The sequence below is a fragment of the Natrix helvetica genome, assembly GCF_964273705.1.
Source record: "Natrix helvetica genome assembly, chromosome: 6".
Classification (NCBI taxonomy): Eukaryota; Metazoa; Chordata; class Lepidosauria; order Squamata; family Natricidae; genus Natrix; species Natrix helvetica.
The window spans coordinates 48,747,356-48,762,703 of NC_138553.1; the positions used below are offsets into that span (position 1 = coordinate 48,747,356).

At 38.6% G+C, this 15,348-nt stretch overlaps 1 protein-coding gene across 4 annotated transcripts in view; it reads right to left on the reverse strand.

Annotated features, from left to right (window-relative positions):
• The window catches only part of TBC1D30 (TBC1 domain family member 30), a 40,472-nt gene that overhangs the window by 23,248 nt on the left and 1,876 nt on the right, over window positions 1-15,348 (reverse strand). For 2 of the 4 annotated variants that reach the window (XM_081956994.1, XM_081956993.1), the window contains exon 2: window positions 13,915-14,079. In XM_081956994.1, coding sequence (XP_081813120.1) covers window positions 13,915-14,079 — 165 coding nt within the window. Of the gene's footprint in view, window positions 1-4,710; window positions 5,305-13,914; window positions 14,080-15,348 lie in introns of those variants that run through there. The other 2 variants (XM_081956996.1, XM_081956995.1) reach the window with 2 other exon arrangements.

The following is a 15,348-nucleotide window of genomic DNA, read 5'->3' on the forward strand; positions in this document are numbered from 1 at the left end:
TGCCTCCAGCTCGTGTGCCTCCCTGCCTCACCATGCCCAACTCTCTCTGCAGAGAGTCTTCCCACAGCCAGCCCACAACCATAGAGTGTAGTCCCAGAGCGGCCGCTGCCGGAAGACTCGGCAGCGGATCTCCAGAGATTGGAAGCTAGTTATGCTCAGAGCATGGCAGTGGTGGCGGCAGTGGGGATGCGGCAGCGGTGTCCTGGCTCAGCCCTGCAGGGAGAGTTGGGCATGGTGAGGCAGGGAGGCATGCGAGCTGGAGGCAGAACAAGTGCTCGCGCAACCTCTCTTTTCAGCCAGGTAGAGCGCCACGCGGCTTAGCGCTTTTGGGATATTATTGCGTCGGTGAGTGGTGCTCTGCCCAGCTGGAAAGGGGTGTTGCCGGGCGGCTGCTCCAGAGAGCGGCTGCCTGGCAACCCCCTGCTCCAGCTGGGCACAGCGCCACCCACCAACCTAGCGGTATCCCAAAGGCTTTGTTGCGCTGCTGTGACAGTGCAACACAGCCGTTTGCCGAGGCTGTGTCCGGCTCTTCGGGAGCCCGCTTGCAAAAGAGCAGCCACCCGGCAACCACAAACTAATAAGCCCCCCCTCGATAATAAGGCGCAAGCAAAATTTGGGGGGTCAAAAGAAAATAAAAACACTCGGAAGCTGCCACTATCAAGATAAAAGAGGATTCACAGAGTACAAAACAGATGGCTACACTTAGCAAATCATCACTGGTGGAACTTAGTTGCCATCTTTTTTCCCCTACATTTTGTTCATTGGTTTAGTTGGGTATTTTTTTTAATTTTGAATATATTTGAAAAGCAAAAAATAAATCAAGTTGTTTTACTTTGATGTCATTGTTAGTTCATCCTTTTGTATCCTGCCTGTTGCATTCTCTAGTACCTTTCTATTTATGCAGAGTTCAAAGTACATTTCAAATGCAACACACATACACACCAATACTGTACTGATTCATCTACTAGCTTAGGTTTGTGTGCACTGTTCTTGGAGTCTTCTGGTGTTGCCTATGCAGTGAGCATGTCAACTTCAAAGACATACTGAAAGTTTCACAATCAATGAAAAAAAGATCATTCACACCGCAGTCCTTATTGTCCACCTTGCTTGCTTAGACTTGTTTTTTAGAGTTGCTGACTTCCATGTTGTTCATTTATCACTGCAGTCTGTGCATCATGTGTCCTTTTAAGAAAATTTAGTGTTTGCTTAAAAGTACTACCTGGCCTGTTAACCTGGGGGAAGAAGATTACATTGCTTTCCTGCATTGAACAGCGCAGTCCAAAACTGACCGACAGAACTTCTAGAATGTACTATTTTGTTTAATGTTTCTCATTTTTGTAAGGTAAAACATAAAAGTTCCCCTCACACACATGTGCTAGTTATTCTCAACTCTTTGTTTCAAAGTCGAAGAGCCAGTGCTGTCTGAAGACATCTCCGTGCTAATGTTGCTGGCATGACTAAATGCTGAAGGTGCACAAAGCACTCTTACCTTCCCACCAAAGTGGTCCCTATTTTTCGACTTGCATTTTTACTTGCATTGCTTTTGAACTGCTAGATTGGCAGAAGCTAGGACAAGTAACGGGAGCTCACTCCATTACGCAGCGCTAGGGATTTGAACCGCCAAACTGCCAATCTTTTTGATCAACAAGCTCAGCGTCTTAGCCACTGAGCCACCATGTCCCTCTCATTTTTGTATATGTCCCTAAAGTATTAAAAGAATTTACCCATGCTTTGAAATATTAATATTTTTATAATGTAATCAACATTACATAAATTAATACAAACAGCTGCAAAGGTAGAAACTTGAATGGTCCATCAAGTCACCAGGAGTTAAGCTTGAAGAAGTTTGCCTTTAGTGCATTTGACCACATTAACCAAGGCACATTAACCAAGGAAGATGCCTCTGTTATAGAATGTCGCTGTCCAAGCAAATGGTGCTGAAATATCATCCGACACTCCTTACAAAATTATTACAGCATATTTTTGTCCCTCCTTTAAAAAAAAAAAAGTCAGTGCAAAGCAGCAAACATACCCAATCCTTCTTACTTTTCCCCCACAACAGCCACCCTGTGAGGAGGGATGGGCTGAGAGTTACTGGCTCAAAGTTACTCATTCAGTTTTCATGACTAAGTCAGGCCTAGAACTCTCTGTCTCTGTTTCTAGGTTCATGCCTTAAAATAACTGTCTTATAAAAAGTTTGATATTACTCACAATAAAATTGCATTTCATAATAAATGTATTAAATTTAAGCTGTTTTGATTACCATGCATCCCAATTTTGAGATGTTTGCATTCACAATATCAGATTCTCCATTTAATTACTTAAATTAAACATTTAAATCGAGTAGCATGCCAAATTTCCCCAGAAGTGTATTGTTAGAATTAGATTGTTATTAATTTTCTTAAAAGATTATTTGCAGCATATAAAAGCAATTAATAGAATCTATAGTTCTTACTATACATCCTTAATGTCAATTAAAAAAAGATTTTAACAATTGCTACATGCAACAAAATCTGATCGGGAATGTCATAAATTATTTTGCTAAGAGATTCCAAATTAGATTAGCCTGGATTAAAGATAATGATATAATTGGTTACAAGTTTTGCCAATATAGAATTAACTACTATTATAAGATCTGTACTAGCAAATGAAAAGATACACAAATGAATACATACATCAATGATGTCCTTTAATTATCAACTTGATTGCTATGTAATTCAACTAGATACAAGAAAACCAATTAACTCCAACCTCTCAATCACCTCAATAAAATATAAAATAAAACTGAGCATGTAAATAATCTCTCTAGAGTAGAACATGCTGAAGTGATTACTGAAAATCAGTTTGCTTGTATTTGGTGCATTAGTTTTTATCTTGCTTTCCATGCAAATATATATATATGTGTGTGTGTGTGTGTGTGTGTGTGTGTGTTACAACCCCTGGTATGCTTTTTAAGCCCACATTGCTTGAAGATGGCAGGTGAGATCCTGCCGAAACGTTGCAAAGACAATCTCAACCTTACACGGGAAAAGACCCGAATACAACAAAACCAGCATACCTACACCCGTGAAAATCTACGAAAATATATATATATATATATATATATATATATATATATGTATGTATGTATGTATGTATGTATGTATGTATGTATGTATGTATATGTATATGTATATGTATATATACATACATACATACATACATACATATATATATATATCCACAAATATTTTCAGTAAGCCAATGGATTTGTTCTACTGTTGACTTACTATATGAGTGTTTTCCAATAGCTCTTTGCCAAGAGTCCTTGATCTTGTACATCTAAGCTACTTTCCAAATGTTTATTTATTCTTATTATAAAAATCTGTTCCCTGAAATACTGTATTTCTATAACTCTTTTCTTTGTTTATAGTCTACACAAATTTGCCTCTATTTGTACTGATGCTTTATTTCTTTTATTTATGGTTTACAAACATAAAACACCAATACAAAATTTAAAAATTTCTAGCAAGCCAGACTTAATAATGAAAATAAACCGACTGACTTCTACAAGCTAAAGCTATTATAAAAACTTGGCAATTTTTTTTTAGCGATGGCCTATGTTTGATCTGGTAGACAAAGTCTGTAACCCCTTGGTCAGAAAGATACGTAATTAACTTTTCTGACAAACTGATTTAGGAGTACCAGAAGCCATGAATGATGGTTTAACAGTGTGTGAATTACTAACTCAACCTCTGTGTCTGAAAAGACACAAGTGCACTTGTATGGGACACTATGAAACACTAGTATAACCATCTATTGTCATTATAATGGATAGGCCATCAATCCATGTAAATGAAAAACCTCTTAGGAGGAGTAAGTTGTTATGGTGAAGTCTATAGGTAACCTCTGTAGTGTGCAATTGTACCATCATGTAAGTAAACAAGGTTAGCCCAATCTAAAGACCTGATCCTATGCCCAAGTCCTTAGTGATGTTTTTCAAGTAGACAGAAAAACTTGGGTTTTTGTTTTTGTTGAAAACCTACGAGTAGTCTTGCCTAGAACCCTCAATTATAATCATTTATTTTTAAATCTTCATGAAATATTTTCATTATCCAGATTGTTTAAACAGCTGCCAACTAAAGGGGGAAAGAACCTGAATTCTCAAAAGTTTCACATTTTTTTATATTTCATATTCATATTTTTAATTCTCGTTTGCTAGAAGGAAATTTTAACGTGTTATACTAGACAATACTGCATGTTGAGTTTTGATACTGAATGATATTCTCGGAGCGATTCAAACAATACATATTGATGGGAAGGCTGCTCCTTTCCACATATAGCCCTTGGGAAATTCTGCAGCCCCGCCGCCATTTCTAGAAATCGCACGCCGCTCCCTGACCGAGGCGCAATAAAGTGGCCTTTCCGCTGTTTACAGCCTCAGCGACTATCAAGACGTTCCTCCTCCACCACCACCTGGCCAAGCACGCGCAGGGTTCCTAAACTATTCCTCGGAGATCAGTCAGAAGCGCAGCGACTCTGGGTACTTTCCTTTCCTCCGTCCGCAATAGTCCCCTCCTCTGTGGGCCAAGCGCAAGCAGTTAAATCGTGATGCGCTTAAACCTTCAAGAAAAACCCAACATCCCTCCCGCCGGCCAAGGAAGCGCCCCTTTTCCGAGAAAGGCAGGAAAACGCGAGAGCGGGGCCCAGACGGCCTGCGACAGCCCTTACCCGGCTCCAAAGTGCACAGAAGGCGAGGCGCAGTTCGGGATATGCAGCTCCTTTTTTTCAACACGCTGCTCAGGATGGTGCTCACGCCGCCGCCGCCGCCGCCAGTGCTTTGCCGCTTTAAAGACCTTCCCCCTCGCCTCAGGGTCAGTCTGTCTTGCCTCATGGGTGACCACAAGCAGGAGCCAACCGCACTATCCACTGGGGTTCCAGGGCCGGCGGTCGCGCCAGCTTCCCGCAGGTGCAGCCGGCGCTCGCGACTAGTGACGCAATCCGGACCTTCGGCGTTTCTAATCCAGCAAGGCTCGGGCAGCGGAAGGGAAGCAGACGAACGATGGCTGGGGGAGCCGAGGTTTGAGGGCGGAGAGAATTAGAACTGAGGGAACGCGACTTTGGAGCCGGGGCCCTCTTAGCTGGACTGGCACTCCGCAGTGCAGAGGAGAGGAAAGAAAGGCGAGTCGAGGCGCGCCGCAACCCGGCAAAGGAGAAAAAAGGCCGCTCCCGCCCACCGTCACAGCATCGTTGACAGAAGAGCCAAGGCACGTCTTGCTTCTCTGCCGCCGCCGGCCAGCAGGCGACGCTTGCGTTACAAATAAACCGACTCGGCTTAAATTTCAACGACAAGGCGCCGACCGCAAAAGACGTAACCGCCGAGTCTGAAGGAGCTCTCCCGACTTGCTTTCCCGGGAATTAACCAATAAAATTTATCAGAAAGCTATAACCATGACAATCGGAAACCAGACCTGTCTTTTGCGCATTTCTTTTACGTGGGGAAGTCGCACTCTTTAGTAAAGACAAAAGGAGGGAAGAGGGAACGAACCGACTTGGATTTTAGACTGATATTAAATACCAATATCCAGAAGGAGGCTGAAGGAGGCTCCTAATTACAAGTCAGATCTGCAGAAAAGTAAAACAAAAATCCCTTTCTGCGTATCATTTATGCTCTTGGGAATTTAGAAAATAGTGACATCTATAGTATTCCATCAAAAATCTATATTATTTTATGCAACACAATATATGCTTGACAGAGCTGCTTTGCAGATCAATTTGATATGCATTCGGCTGTCTATATGTAATTCCCATTTATCAATCTTTTTTAAAAAAATTCTATAAACTCTATTTAGTAGACTGGGTTTTTCACCCCCCCCAAATAGGCCACAGAGTTCAAAAAGATTAAACTATAACATATGTGTTATGATGCAGTCCTTATTTATGGTAGATGATATAGCAAAAGGATTCAAGATGGAATTTGTATGCATCAGATGCAAGAATTGATATGACTTTTAGGTTTTCTAGATTTCAGATGATGGTTTGAAACACACAAATATTGCAACTTGATATAGTAAGAATTATACCAGCAATATACATGATGTAGTTATGCAGGCCTCCTAGTTTTATATTAGATTACTTCCAAGTATGAAAATTTAGAAACCTTTTTTGGAAATAGTAAAAAAAAACCACAAATGGGGAACTTATACCTATATATGGCTAAGTTTCAAACAATCCATTGAACAAGATAATTTTGCTATTTGGATCATAATTATTTCAGTTTCTGGCTGTTTTAAAGAAACAGTTGAATGACAAAAAGATTAAAAAATGAATGGGTGTCTCCAGTGGTGGGTTTCAATTTTTTTGGGAACCTACTGTGGGTGTGGCCTGCTTTGTGGGAGTGGCTTGCTGGCCATGTGACTGGGTGGGAGTGGCTTGCTGGCCATGTGACCGGGTGGGAGTGGCTTGGCAGTCATGTGACAGTGGGAGTGGCCAAGACGATGTCACTGAATTCTTTGCCACAATGGATGAACTACAGTAAGATTAAAATAAGTACAAAAATAAATAATACTGACTGCAAAAGAAATAAAACAATATTGGACTCAATTATGGTTGTAAGCTGAGGACTACAGGTAACAAAAGGGACATCTGCTTTAAACCAACAATGTACAGTCTTTTCAGGAAGGATGAGAAACAGGAAAGATATAAACAAACAGGAAAGATAGTCTTTCATCCAAGAAGTTAGTTCAAGAATGAATGTCATAGGTAGATTCCCAGAGCAATACAGATTTCCTTTTTCTAAAATTTAGTTCTCAGTTCCAAAAACAGGAATATATGAATTAGGTTCAGTACTTAGGTTGGTCCAAGTAGCTATTCAGAAGTTAGTGGTTAGAAGCAATGGTAAAGCAAGATATGGAATTAAAACCAGAAATATTTTGTTGGCTATTTGAAAGGGAGTACAATATATATTTAATTTTACGCATGTTAGCAACTGCTGGAATTGTGTTTGCACAACAGTGGAAAAACAGAGATATGAAAATGAATAAATATTACAATGTGCAGGAATAAATAAATTGACAATTAAAATCAAGAAGGCTTTGAGTACTTTTTCACGTGGGATTTGTTTTAGCAATTGCTAGCTAACAGAAACAAAAATTAGAAATCCAAAAGTATGAAAGAAAACACCAATTATGTAAGGAAAGGTCACTAAAATGTATAAGGAAATATTATTAGTTCTTAATCATTATTAATGTGTAAGATAACTGTGGGACATTACACACCCACACCCACACATACTATGACAGTGCCAGGAAAACACCAAAAAATAAGAATTCTCCCCCAAAAGATTGCAAATGAAACCAGTTTTTTTCCCTAACCCCAAGGACAGTAAAGACAAAACCACTGGAATAAAAGCCATCAAGGCATTGTGGGAAATTATAAAGGACAGTGCCAGGAAGCTCATAGAACCAGCAACCACCTCAGAATTACCTAAACAACCAGGGTGAAACACACTAAATCTGGCAAAGCTGCCTTGCACCAACCTGGCCTGCCCATAGAAAAGCAGCCACTTTGAGACACATAAACCTGGTTTGAACATTTAAAAGTAACATATTGCATCACAAAAAAAAACATTTGCAAAAAGGAATAACATTTCTTGTAGCAAATATATTTTATAAACAATTAAAAAATAAAAATTCCCTAAAAATAATTTTTAAAAAAGATATTCTATAAATATCTTTTAAAAAAGATATTCTATAAATAAAAAAAATCCTTAAAAACCATTGCTAAGTATTCCGAACACAATAATTTATACTGTAACCATTTCAAGGTATTCTACACACAATAAATTGAAGTAAACCATTTTAAAACATTCTATACTCAATACTTTTAAGTAAAACAATTTTAAAAAATTATATACACAATACATTTTAAAGTTTTTTATAAAAATTTTTAAAATGGTTTATTTTAATTTATTTTGGATAGAATCTTTTTTTAAATAGTCTAAGACAATTTAAAAAAAGAATCCACACACAATAAATTGAAGGAAACCATTTAAAAATATTCTATATTAAATACTTTTAAATAAAATGATTTTAAAAAATTCTATGCACAATAAATACAATAAAAAACATTAAAAGAATTAAAAAACGGGTAACTTACCAGCAGGCAGAATCAGCAGCTCTCCGATGCGATGGATGCAGCAGAGAGCAGCAGGCAACGAGGCAGCAGGACAGGTAAACTTACCGGCTTGGACAAGGGTTGTCGGATAGCTAGTCACGCTGCCTGGCAGGCTTAGCCAGCCAAGCGAGGCTGGAGAGGAGGGGTGGGGGCCTTTCGGCCGCATGGCATACGCTAGCTCACAGCTTTCACGAGGGAAGGCCTAAAGGCCTTCCCTCGCAAAAGCTAGCCTGCCGCCGCCATTGCCAACCCGCTTTCGCCCGCGTGGCGTACTCCAGCTCGCGGCTTTCGCGAGGGAAGGTCTTAAGGCCTTCCCTCACAAAAGCTACCCTGCTTTCAGCTGCGTGGCATACGCCAGCTTGTGGGGGCCTTTCGGCCACATGGCATACGCTAGCTCACAGCTTTCACAAGGGAAGGCCTGAAGGCCTTCCCTCGCGAAAGCTAGCCCACTGCCACTGCCCACCCGCTTTCAGCCGCATGCGAAAGCCGCTGCCGGCACCAGCACTGACCAGCGCCTTTCAACCATGCAGCGTACGCCAGCTCACGGCTTTCATGAGGGAAGTCCTGAAGGCCTTCCCTCACGGAAGCTAGCCTGCCACCGCCATCGCTCCCCCGCTTTTGGCCACACGGGGTACGCCAGCTCGCGGCTTTCACAAGGCAAGGCCTGGAAGGCCTGAGGGAAGCAGCAAGCTGCTGGAAGGCGAATCGAAGCGAAGGGAAGACCAATCAGCAAGCGCAATGCGACAGCTTCTCAGGAACGAGAAAGACTCTGGCGCCACGCTTTTAAATGGGTCACCTCCAGCCCACTCACTGATTGGCTGGTCTCCAGCCAATCAGTGAGTGGCGGGCTGGGCTAGTTTAGTGCGGATGGGCGGGGGAGCGAGCAAGCTGCAACGGGATGGCCAGGCGAGCGAGCGACAAGGCCGGGGCAGGCGTTCCAGAAGTTACTTCCGGGTCCACCGGTCAAACCTCCTCTCACCGGATCAGTAAATTTCACCAACTGGTTCTCCCGAGCCGGTGCGAACCAGCAGAAACTCGCCACTGTGTGTCTCCAATGACTTCTGACTGCAGCCTGATCTTGCTTGCTTCAGCCACTCAGCAAATGGCTCTCAACATAATATTCTTCTTGAAATATTTTTCTTTTCAAAATAAAAAACAGGATCATATCTGATAGCATATATGCAATGAAGAAGCTTGTAGAAGTTTTCTGTATTGCTTCCACACAATATAGAAAATAGATTATAGAGAAAATGTGAACAATGCTGTAGCATAGAGTAGAAATTTAGCTTATATTTATAACTGTTGCAAAAGATAATCTGAAATCACTTCTTTATAATCTTTTTTCTTTGAATTTTGTAATTTTCTATTTATTAGAGAAAGAGAAACCAGGAGATGGTGAGTTCTAATCCTGCTCTAGTCATGAATGCCAGCTGGGTAACTTTGAACCAGTCATTCTCTCTCAGCTCAACCCACCTCACAAGTTTGTTTTTGTGGGGAAAATAGAAGGTATACAAGTGCAGCAATAACTTTGTACCAGTAGACAAGTGCTCTCAGTGCCTTGTGTGTTTGAACAAGGAGTGTTTAATACATTGTAGCATCATTTACTATGCAGTTAGTCTATATTTCTCAAAGACTTTCTGGGACAACATGCAATATAACAGTTATTGTGGCTACCAAACATGACCATTCAAAGTTACAACAGCACTGAAAAAAGTGGTTTACAACTGCCCTTGGCACTTACAACTGTTGTGCATCCCCAGGGTCACTTGATCAAAATTCAGGCACTCTGAAACTAACATGTATTTTGATGGTTGCAGCATCCTGGGGTCATGTGATCATCATTGAATATCTTCCCAGTCAGCTTCCAGTAGCAAAGTCAAATGAGGAGAGCTGGATTCCCTTAGAAACCACATTATTCACTTAACAACTATAGTGATTTTCCTAACAACCATGGAAAAAAGGTCATAAAATTGGCACAACTGCTTTACTTAGCAATGGAATTTATGTACCAATTGTGGTCATACATCAAGGCCTACCTAGTTAGCTTTAACACATTTGCAGTGTATATATCATGCCCTATGATCCCATGCTGACTTTTTTTCAGTCACATAGGCATGCTTAGCAGTTGATGGCTAACTGCATTTTAAAACCTTGGTGGCCAACTGAATCAGTCCCAGTAGATCTGTCAGATGGAAAGATATATAATACCTAGGCCTAATAAAAGAAGCAGTGCTGTAATCCACCTACAAAAGAAAAGTCTCCTAGGTTCAAAGAGTCCAGAATAATTTAATCCTTGAATTGGTTAATAGTATTAAGAAATTCATACATGCTATTTGTAAACATAAGACAACACCAAGAAAGCTTAAGGTAATGAAACACGATCCAGTGATAAAGACTACAGATTACATTATTAGCCTATTGAGGTAGAACTGAGGAAAAGCATTCAGTTTAAGGCAATACTGAATCAAAGATCTGTGTTATTGTAGTAAAGCATTTTATTTAGCAAGGGATGTTTATATTCCAATTATCCTAAATTTACAATTGAAAAAATAAGGTAAAATCTATTTAGTAAAATCCAAACCTTAAATTGATACCCACTGTTATGCCAACATCTGTACCAAAACATTCCACAATCAAGATAGCATCACCAACCTTTAGCTCAATCTTTTTACAACCAAGTTGTGTAATCCATCTGAGTATACAAGTTTCAGAAATGGAAACATACACAAGCGCCTTTGGCAGATCTTAAGACTATAGCAGACACAAAGGAGGAAAGTACAATATTGGTTCTTCTTAAAAACGACATAATGCGACAAGTTTCCATTCCATACTGCAACAAGTTTCATGTTAAATCAAATTTAATACAACCATTCAAATGTGCCTCTTACTGTGAGCAGATGAGTATTAGTCAACGCTATGATAATTCCAAATATTAGACCAAATATTCCCCAGTCTAGGCATGGATACTTGATTTCTGTTTTCTGAGTACTTTGCGTACCCAATGGTTCATATGGAAAACAGATCCGAGACCGAATGAGTTACATTATGGCTTTGTAATAGTGAACCCAGTCTTTGATTCTTGCTACCACAATTTTAAATTCTAATACATGTAGTTCTTGTTCAGTGACTATTCATTCAATAATCATTCAATTATAGCAGCATTCAACAAGGAGATTTATGAATGATCCTTGTATTTGTGGGTGCGACCGTGCCCCTGCAGTCATGTGATGATTCAAGTGTTTGGCAACCAGCTTGCAATTACAACATCACAGTTCCTTTACAACCTTCACTGCAGGCTTCTAACAAGCTAAGTCAATGGGGAAGCCTGTCAGATGTCACAAATGGCAATCACATGACTTTGTACTTAATGACTGCAACTGAAACTGCTGGAACTGCTATTATAGGTCTGTTTGATCATGTCACATCATGCTTTGTGGCCATGTTGTTTTAGCAATGGAATTCCTGGTCCCAATTACCACTGTTACCCAGAGACTACTGTAGCAATTCATTGTTCTTTGCTGCAAAGAGTGTAGACATGCCGATTTTGTTTAACTCCATCTTATGTAGGTACTCTCTAAGACCCATATATTAACCCTATCTTCCCAAAGGTGATGAGCTCCCTTAGACTGTAGCCTATCAAGGAAAGTTTAAATAAACTAGCCAACTTCTTTTGACAATGCTGAACCTAAACAAGAGGGTTCAGCACAATATCCCAGTGTAAACTTTGCCCTTTAATACTTCTATTCTGATGTTGCCTGCAAGTGCCAATATATAAGAGGCAGTGTTTGCATTGTGATGTTTTAGCCCATATGACATCACTTTGAGGAAATCTTGGCTTGCTGCAGATGTCCCTAATTTAAATGATACTTTTTATCATTTTTTTCTATTCTTGGACAGTAAGGATAAAATCTGTGGGATCCTTAGCTATACACATGCTGAGTTCAAAGGATAGGGTGCCAAGTAAAGGTATCTCTTTAGAAGATAAGTGGGAGCAACAACAATAATGATAATTACCAAGCTACATACCAGGGCAAGTAGGCAAGGCTATGGTGCATAAAATTCAGGGGACTTTAGGAAGAGAGTTGAGATTTTCTACTGTTTGTCCTTTGGGCTCAGCCTGACAATCTGTCCTCAGATCACCAAGTTTGCTCAATGGCCAAATACAGTGGGACTTCGGGTCCCAAATGGCTCAGATGACAAACAATTCGGGTGCCAACTGAAAAATCTGCTAAATGTTTCACTCACATCACGAACACATCCTTGGGTGCCAAATAAACACAGCCACAGCAATTTCCCCTTCCATGGCACTTTGTGTGTGTGTGTGTGTGTGTGTGTGTGTGTGTGTGTGTGCACAGTTTGTCTTGCTTTTGTTCATGACCAAATCGGATGCTGACCAAAGTCTTGGAATGGATTACAGTCGGCGCCCGAGGTCCCACTATAAGGTCTTGAACCTGGCACTCCTCTCTTCCATTCCAATAATTAAATATGTGTCCACTGAGGAATAATGCCTTCTTGCAGTGGTATTAAAAATAATGTTGAGGTGAGTTTAATTATTACTTTCACATTCACAAATGTGTGTATGTATTTATAAATTTTGGCAGACATTCAGGTTTATAAATGTAGCTGAATTTTGCAGTTTTGTTTGCACAATTTATTTCCTGCTTTAAGCAAAATATTGCATTTATATGATTTTCAAAACTGATACTGCAGTCTGCTATCTGTAATGCAAAACATCACAGGAAATCATGCAAAAGCATCATTGCCATGCTAGTTGATTTTTATTTGCAGGCTAGTTATTTTGCCAAAGTAAAAACAAAAGCTAGCTATGTTTAGTCTAAATCTCTGAAGTATGATACAAACTTATATTTAAAGAATCTGTGGTGTAGCCTGGAACCTATGCATGTTTCCTAGAATAAGATTTCTTTAACAGAGTGGATCTTACTCCCAAGGAACCATGTTCTAGGATTATGTTATACAAAATTCTAACCAGTTACTAAAATCAAATAGTAGAAACTTCTAATCTTGTACTCCTCAAGATCAAAACTAGAAGATCATTAAAAATTCTACATTTAACATGGATAGCTTGCATGCACCAATTAATTTTAGTGCAGTCTTCAAACTACTTTATGTACTGTACCTGTGGATAGCACATTGCCATGCTGCATGTTAATGAAAAAAACACAATAGTTAGCTTTAAAACATTTATGAGAATAACTTGTGTTTCCTTGACTATTATCAATGACTCAATGACCATGACACATTACTGTAGTAGTGTTTGTAATCATGATTAGGTATATTTTCCAATAAATGGTTCATAAGTGTTTCTAAAATTGAAGAAATTATAATTGAATTCCTGTTTTCTTGAAACTAAAGGAAACTGGCCTTCACACTGACATTCAGTGGATTTACTATTTGGAAAATATGTTCTGCAGGGAGCCTTGAAATTTTTGTTACATAAAAATCAGGACTTTATCCATTTGAAAGTTTCTCCACAAATATATTGTTACAATCAGAGCTTTTAGTTCTGAAATACTACTATATAAAAACCTTTACCAATTTCTTTACCAATAATATACTGCAATTCTATATGATAAATCCTTAGAAAGTTTAACTCAAAATATGACTTTCTTATTCACATTGCGACAGAAAGTTTATAGAAATATATTTTTCTTGTCCTGAAAAGCATTTTGAAAATACAACAGTAGCATAATATTTGGAATAAAATTATAATATTTCTGGATTAACATAAATAGCACTTACGTCGTTTGGGGGAAACTGCCTGTAAACAGGCTGTTACAATATCACAATTCCTCTGGACCTTATGTAAAAGTCTGTCCTTTTGTTTCAGAAGGCGTAGCAGTTTGGCTGACTGAACACAAATTCTATAATTCAGCTCCCGTATTACTGTTGTCAATTCACTAAAATCTGTCAAGAAAAGAAAAAAGGGCCAAAGGATGCAATCTGCAACTTTAAAATCTATTTTCCTCTTTAATGATCAGTATGGCTTTCTTCAAAAGGGTCTTACCCCTATAGATTCCCATGGTAAAATTCTTAGCATGATTGTAAGGTAATGTATATTACAAAGTCTTATAAAAGAATATTCTAGGAAAATGTTAGACATCAATGTTATTATTTAGAATCACTCCTGTGAAAAATGCAAGGCAATCATTAATTAAAACCACATCCAAATTCTCCATATAACTTTGAATGTATTCTTTAACTTGGGACATGCGTGGTTCATTACTGAAATATTACTAAGAAGGAAACTATAGGAATACTAAACTATTTGCTGAGTTTAATTGAAACCACAGGAAATGAATAAATTTATTTATTATTGGCATTCAGTATATTTTTGAGGATCTGAATTTTACCAATAATTATTTAACTAAAATGTTTACAATTTTTAGAACAACTGCATGGATTTCAAATACTTTTACTCCAAAGTAGGTATGAATAGAATTGAACCTTAATTTATTGGCTCTATTTGATTTTACTATAGACTGAATTTGAAATTTTCAAATATAAAATTCTAATTTAAGTTTTTTTTATGTAGTGACATCATATGGAATCAAAATAATTTGTAGTAATCTTAATTTGCCATAAGATTTAGATGCTATATGTAACAAAACACAATAAAACACTGATACTCTACAGAATTCTACTTAAATAAGGTTGTACTCAAAAAAAATTTTAAAAAATCTTCCATGCACTCACAAGGCACCCTCTAGTGGACAAAAGCAGACATCAAACTGTTTTTTTTAAATTAGCAGTTGGTGGCTGTTCATGAAATTACGTAGTTAAAACAAATGAGAGGTTTTATCACTAATATGTAACTGTAGATAATAGACATACTAAATCAGGTATCAAACAGTCATTCATTAATTAACAAAATCCAACACTTTATTTTTTAAAAAAATCAATAGCAACAGACACAGCAAAAATCTAGGGGGGGGGATATTTTCTTCACCTAACAAAAATTATAGCACAAACTTTACTGTAAAGATGCTTTAAAGGTTCAGTACTGAGTTATACACTAATGAAATATGTTAAATAACAAGAGGCTAACAGCAGAGGACTACTTTTAGACAGCTTTCTATGCAATTGGAATTAACGGCAGAGAAAATTTCAGTTCAAATATGAGTGATCACACACACTTCCATCAGGAGGCTGATAATTCTTATCCTTTATAAAGTA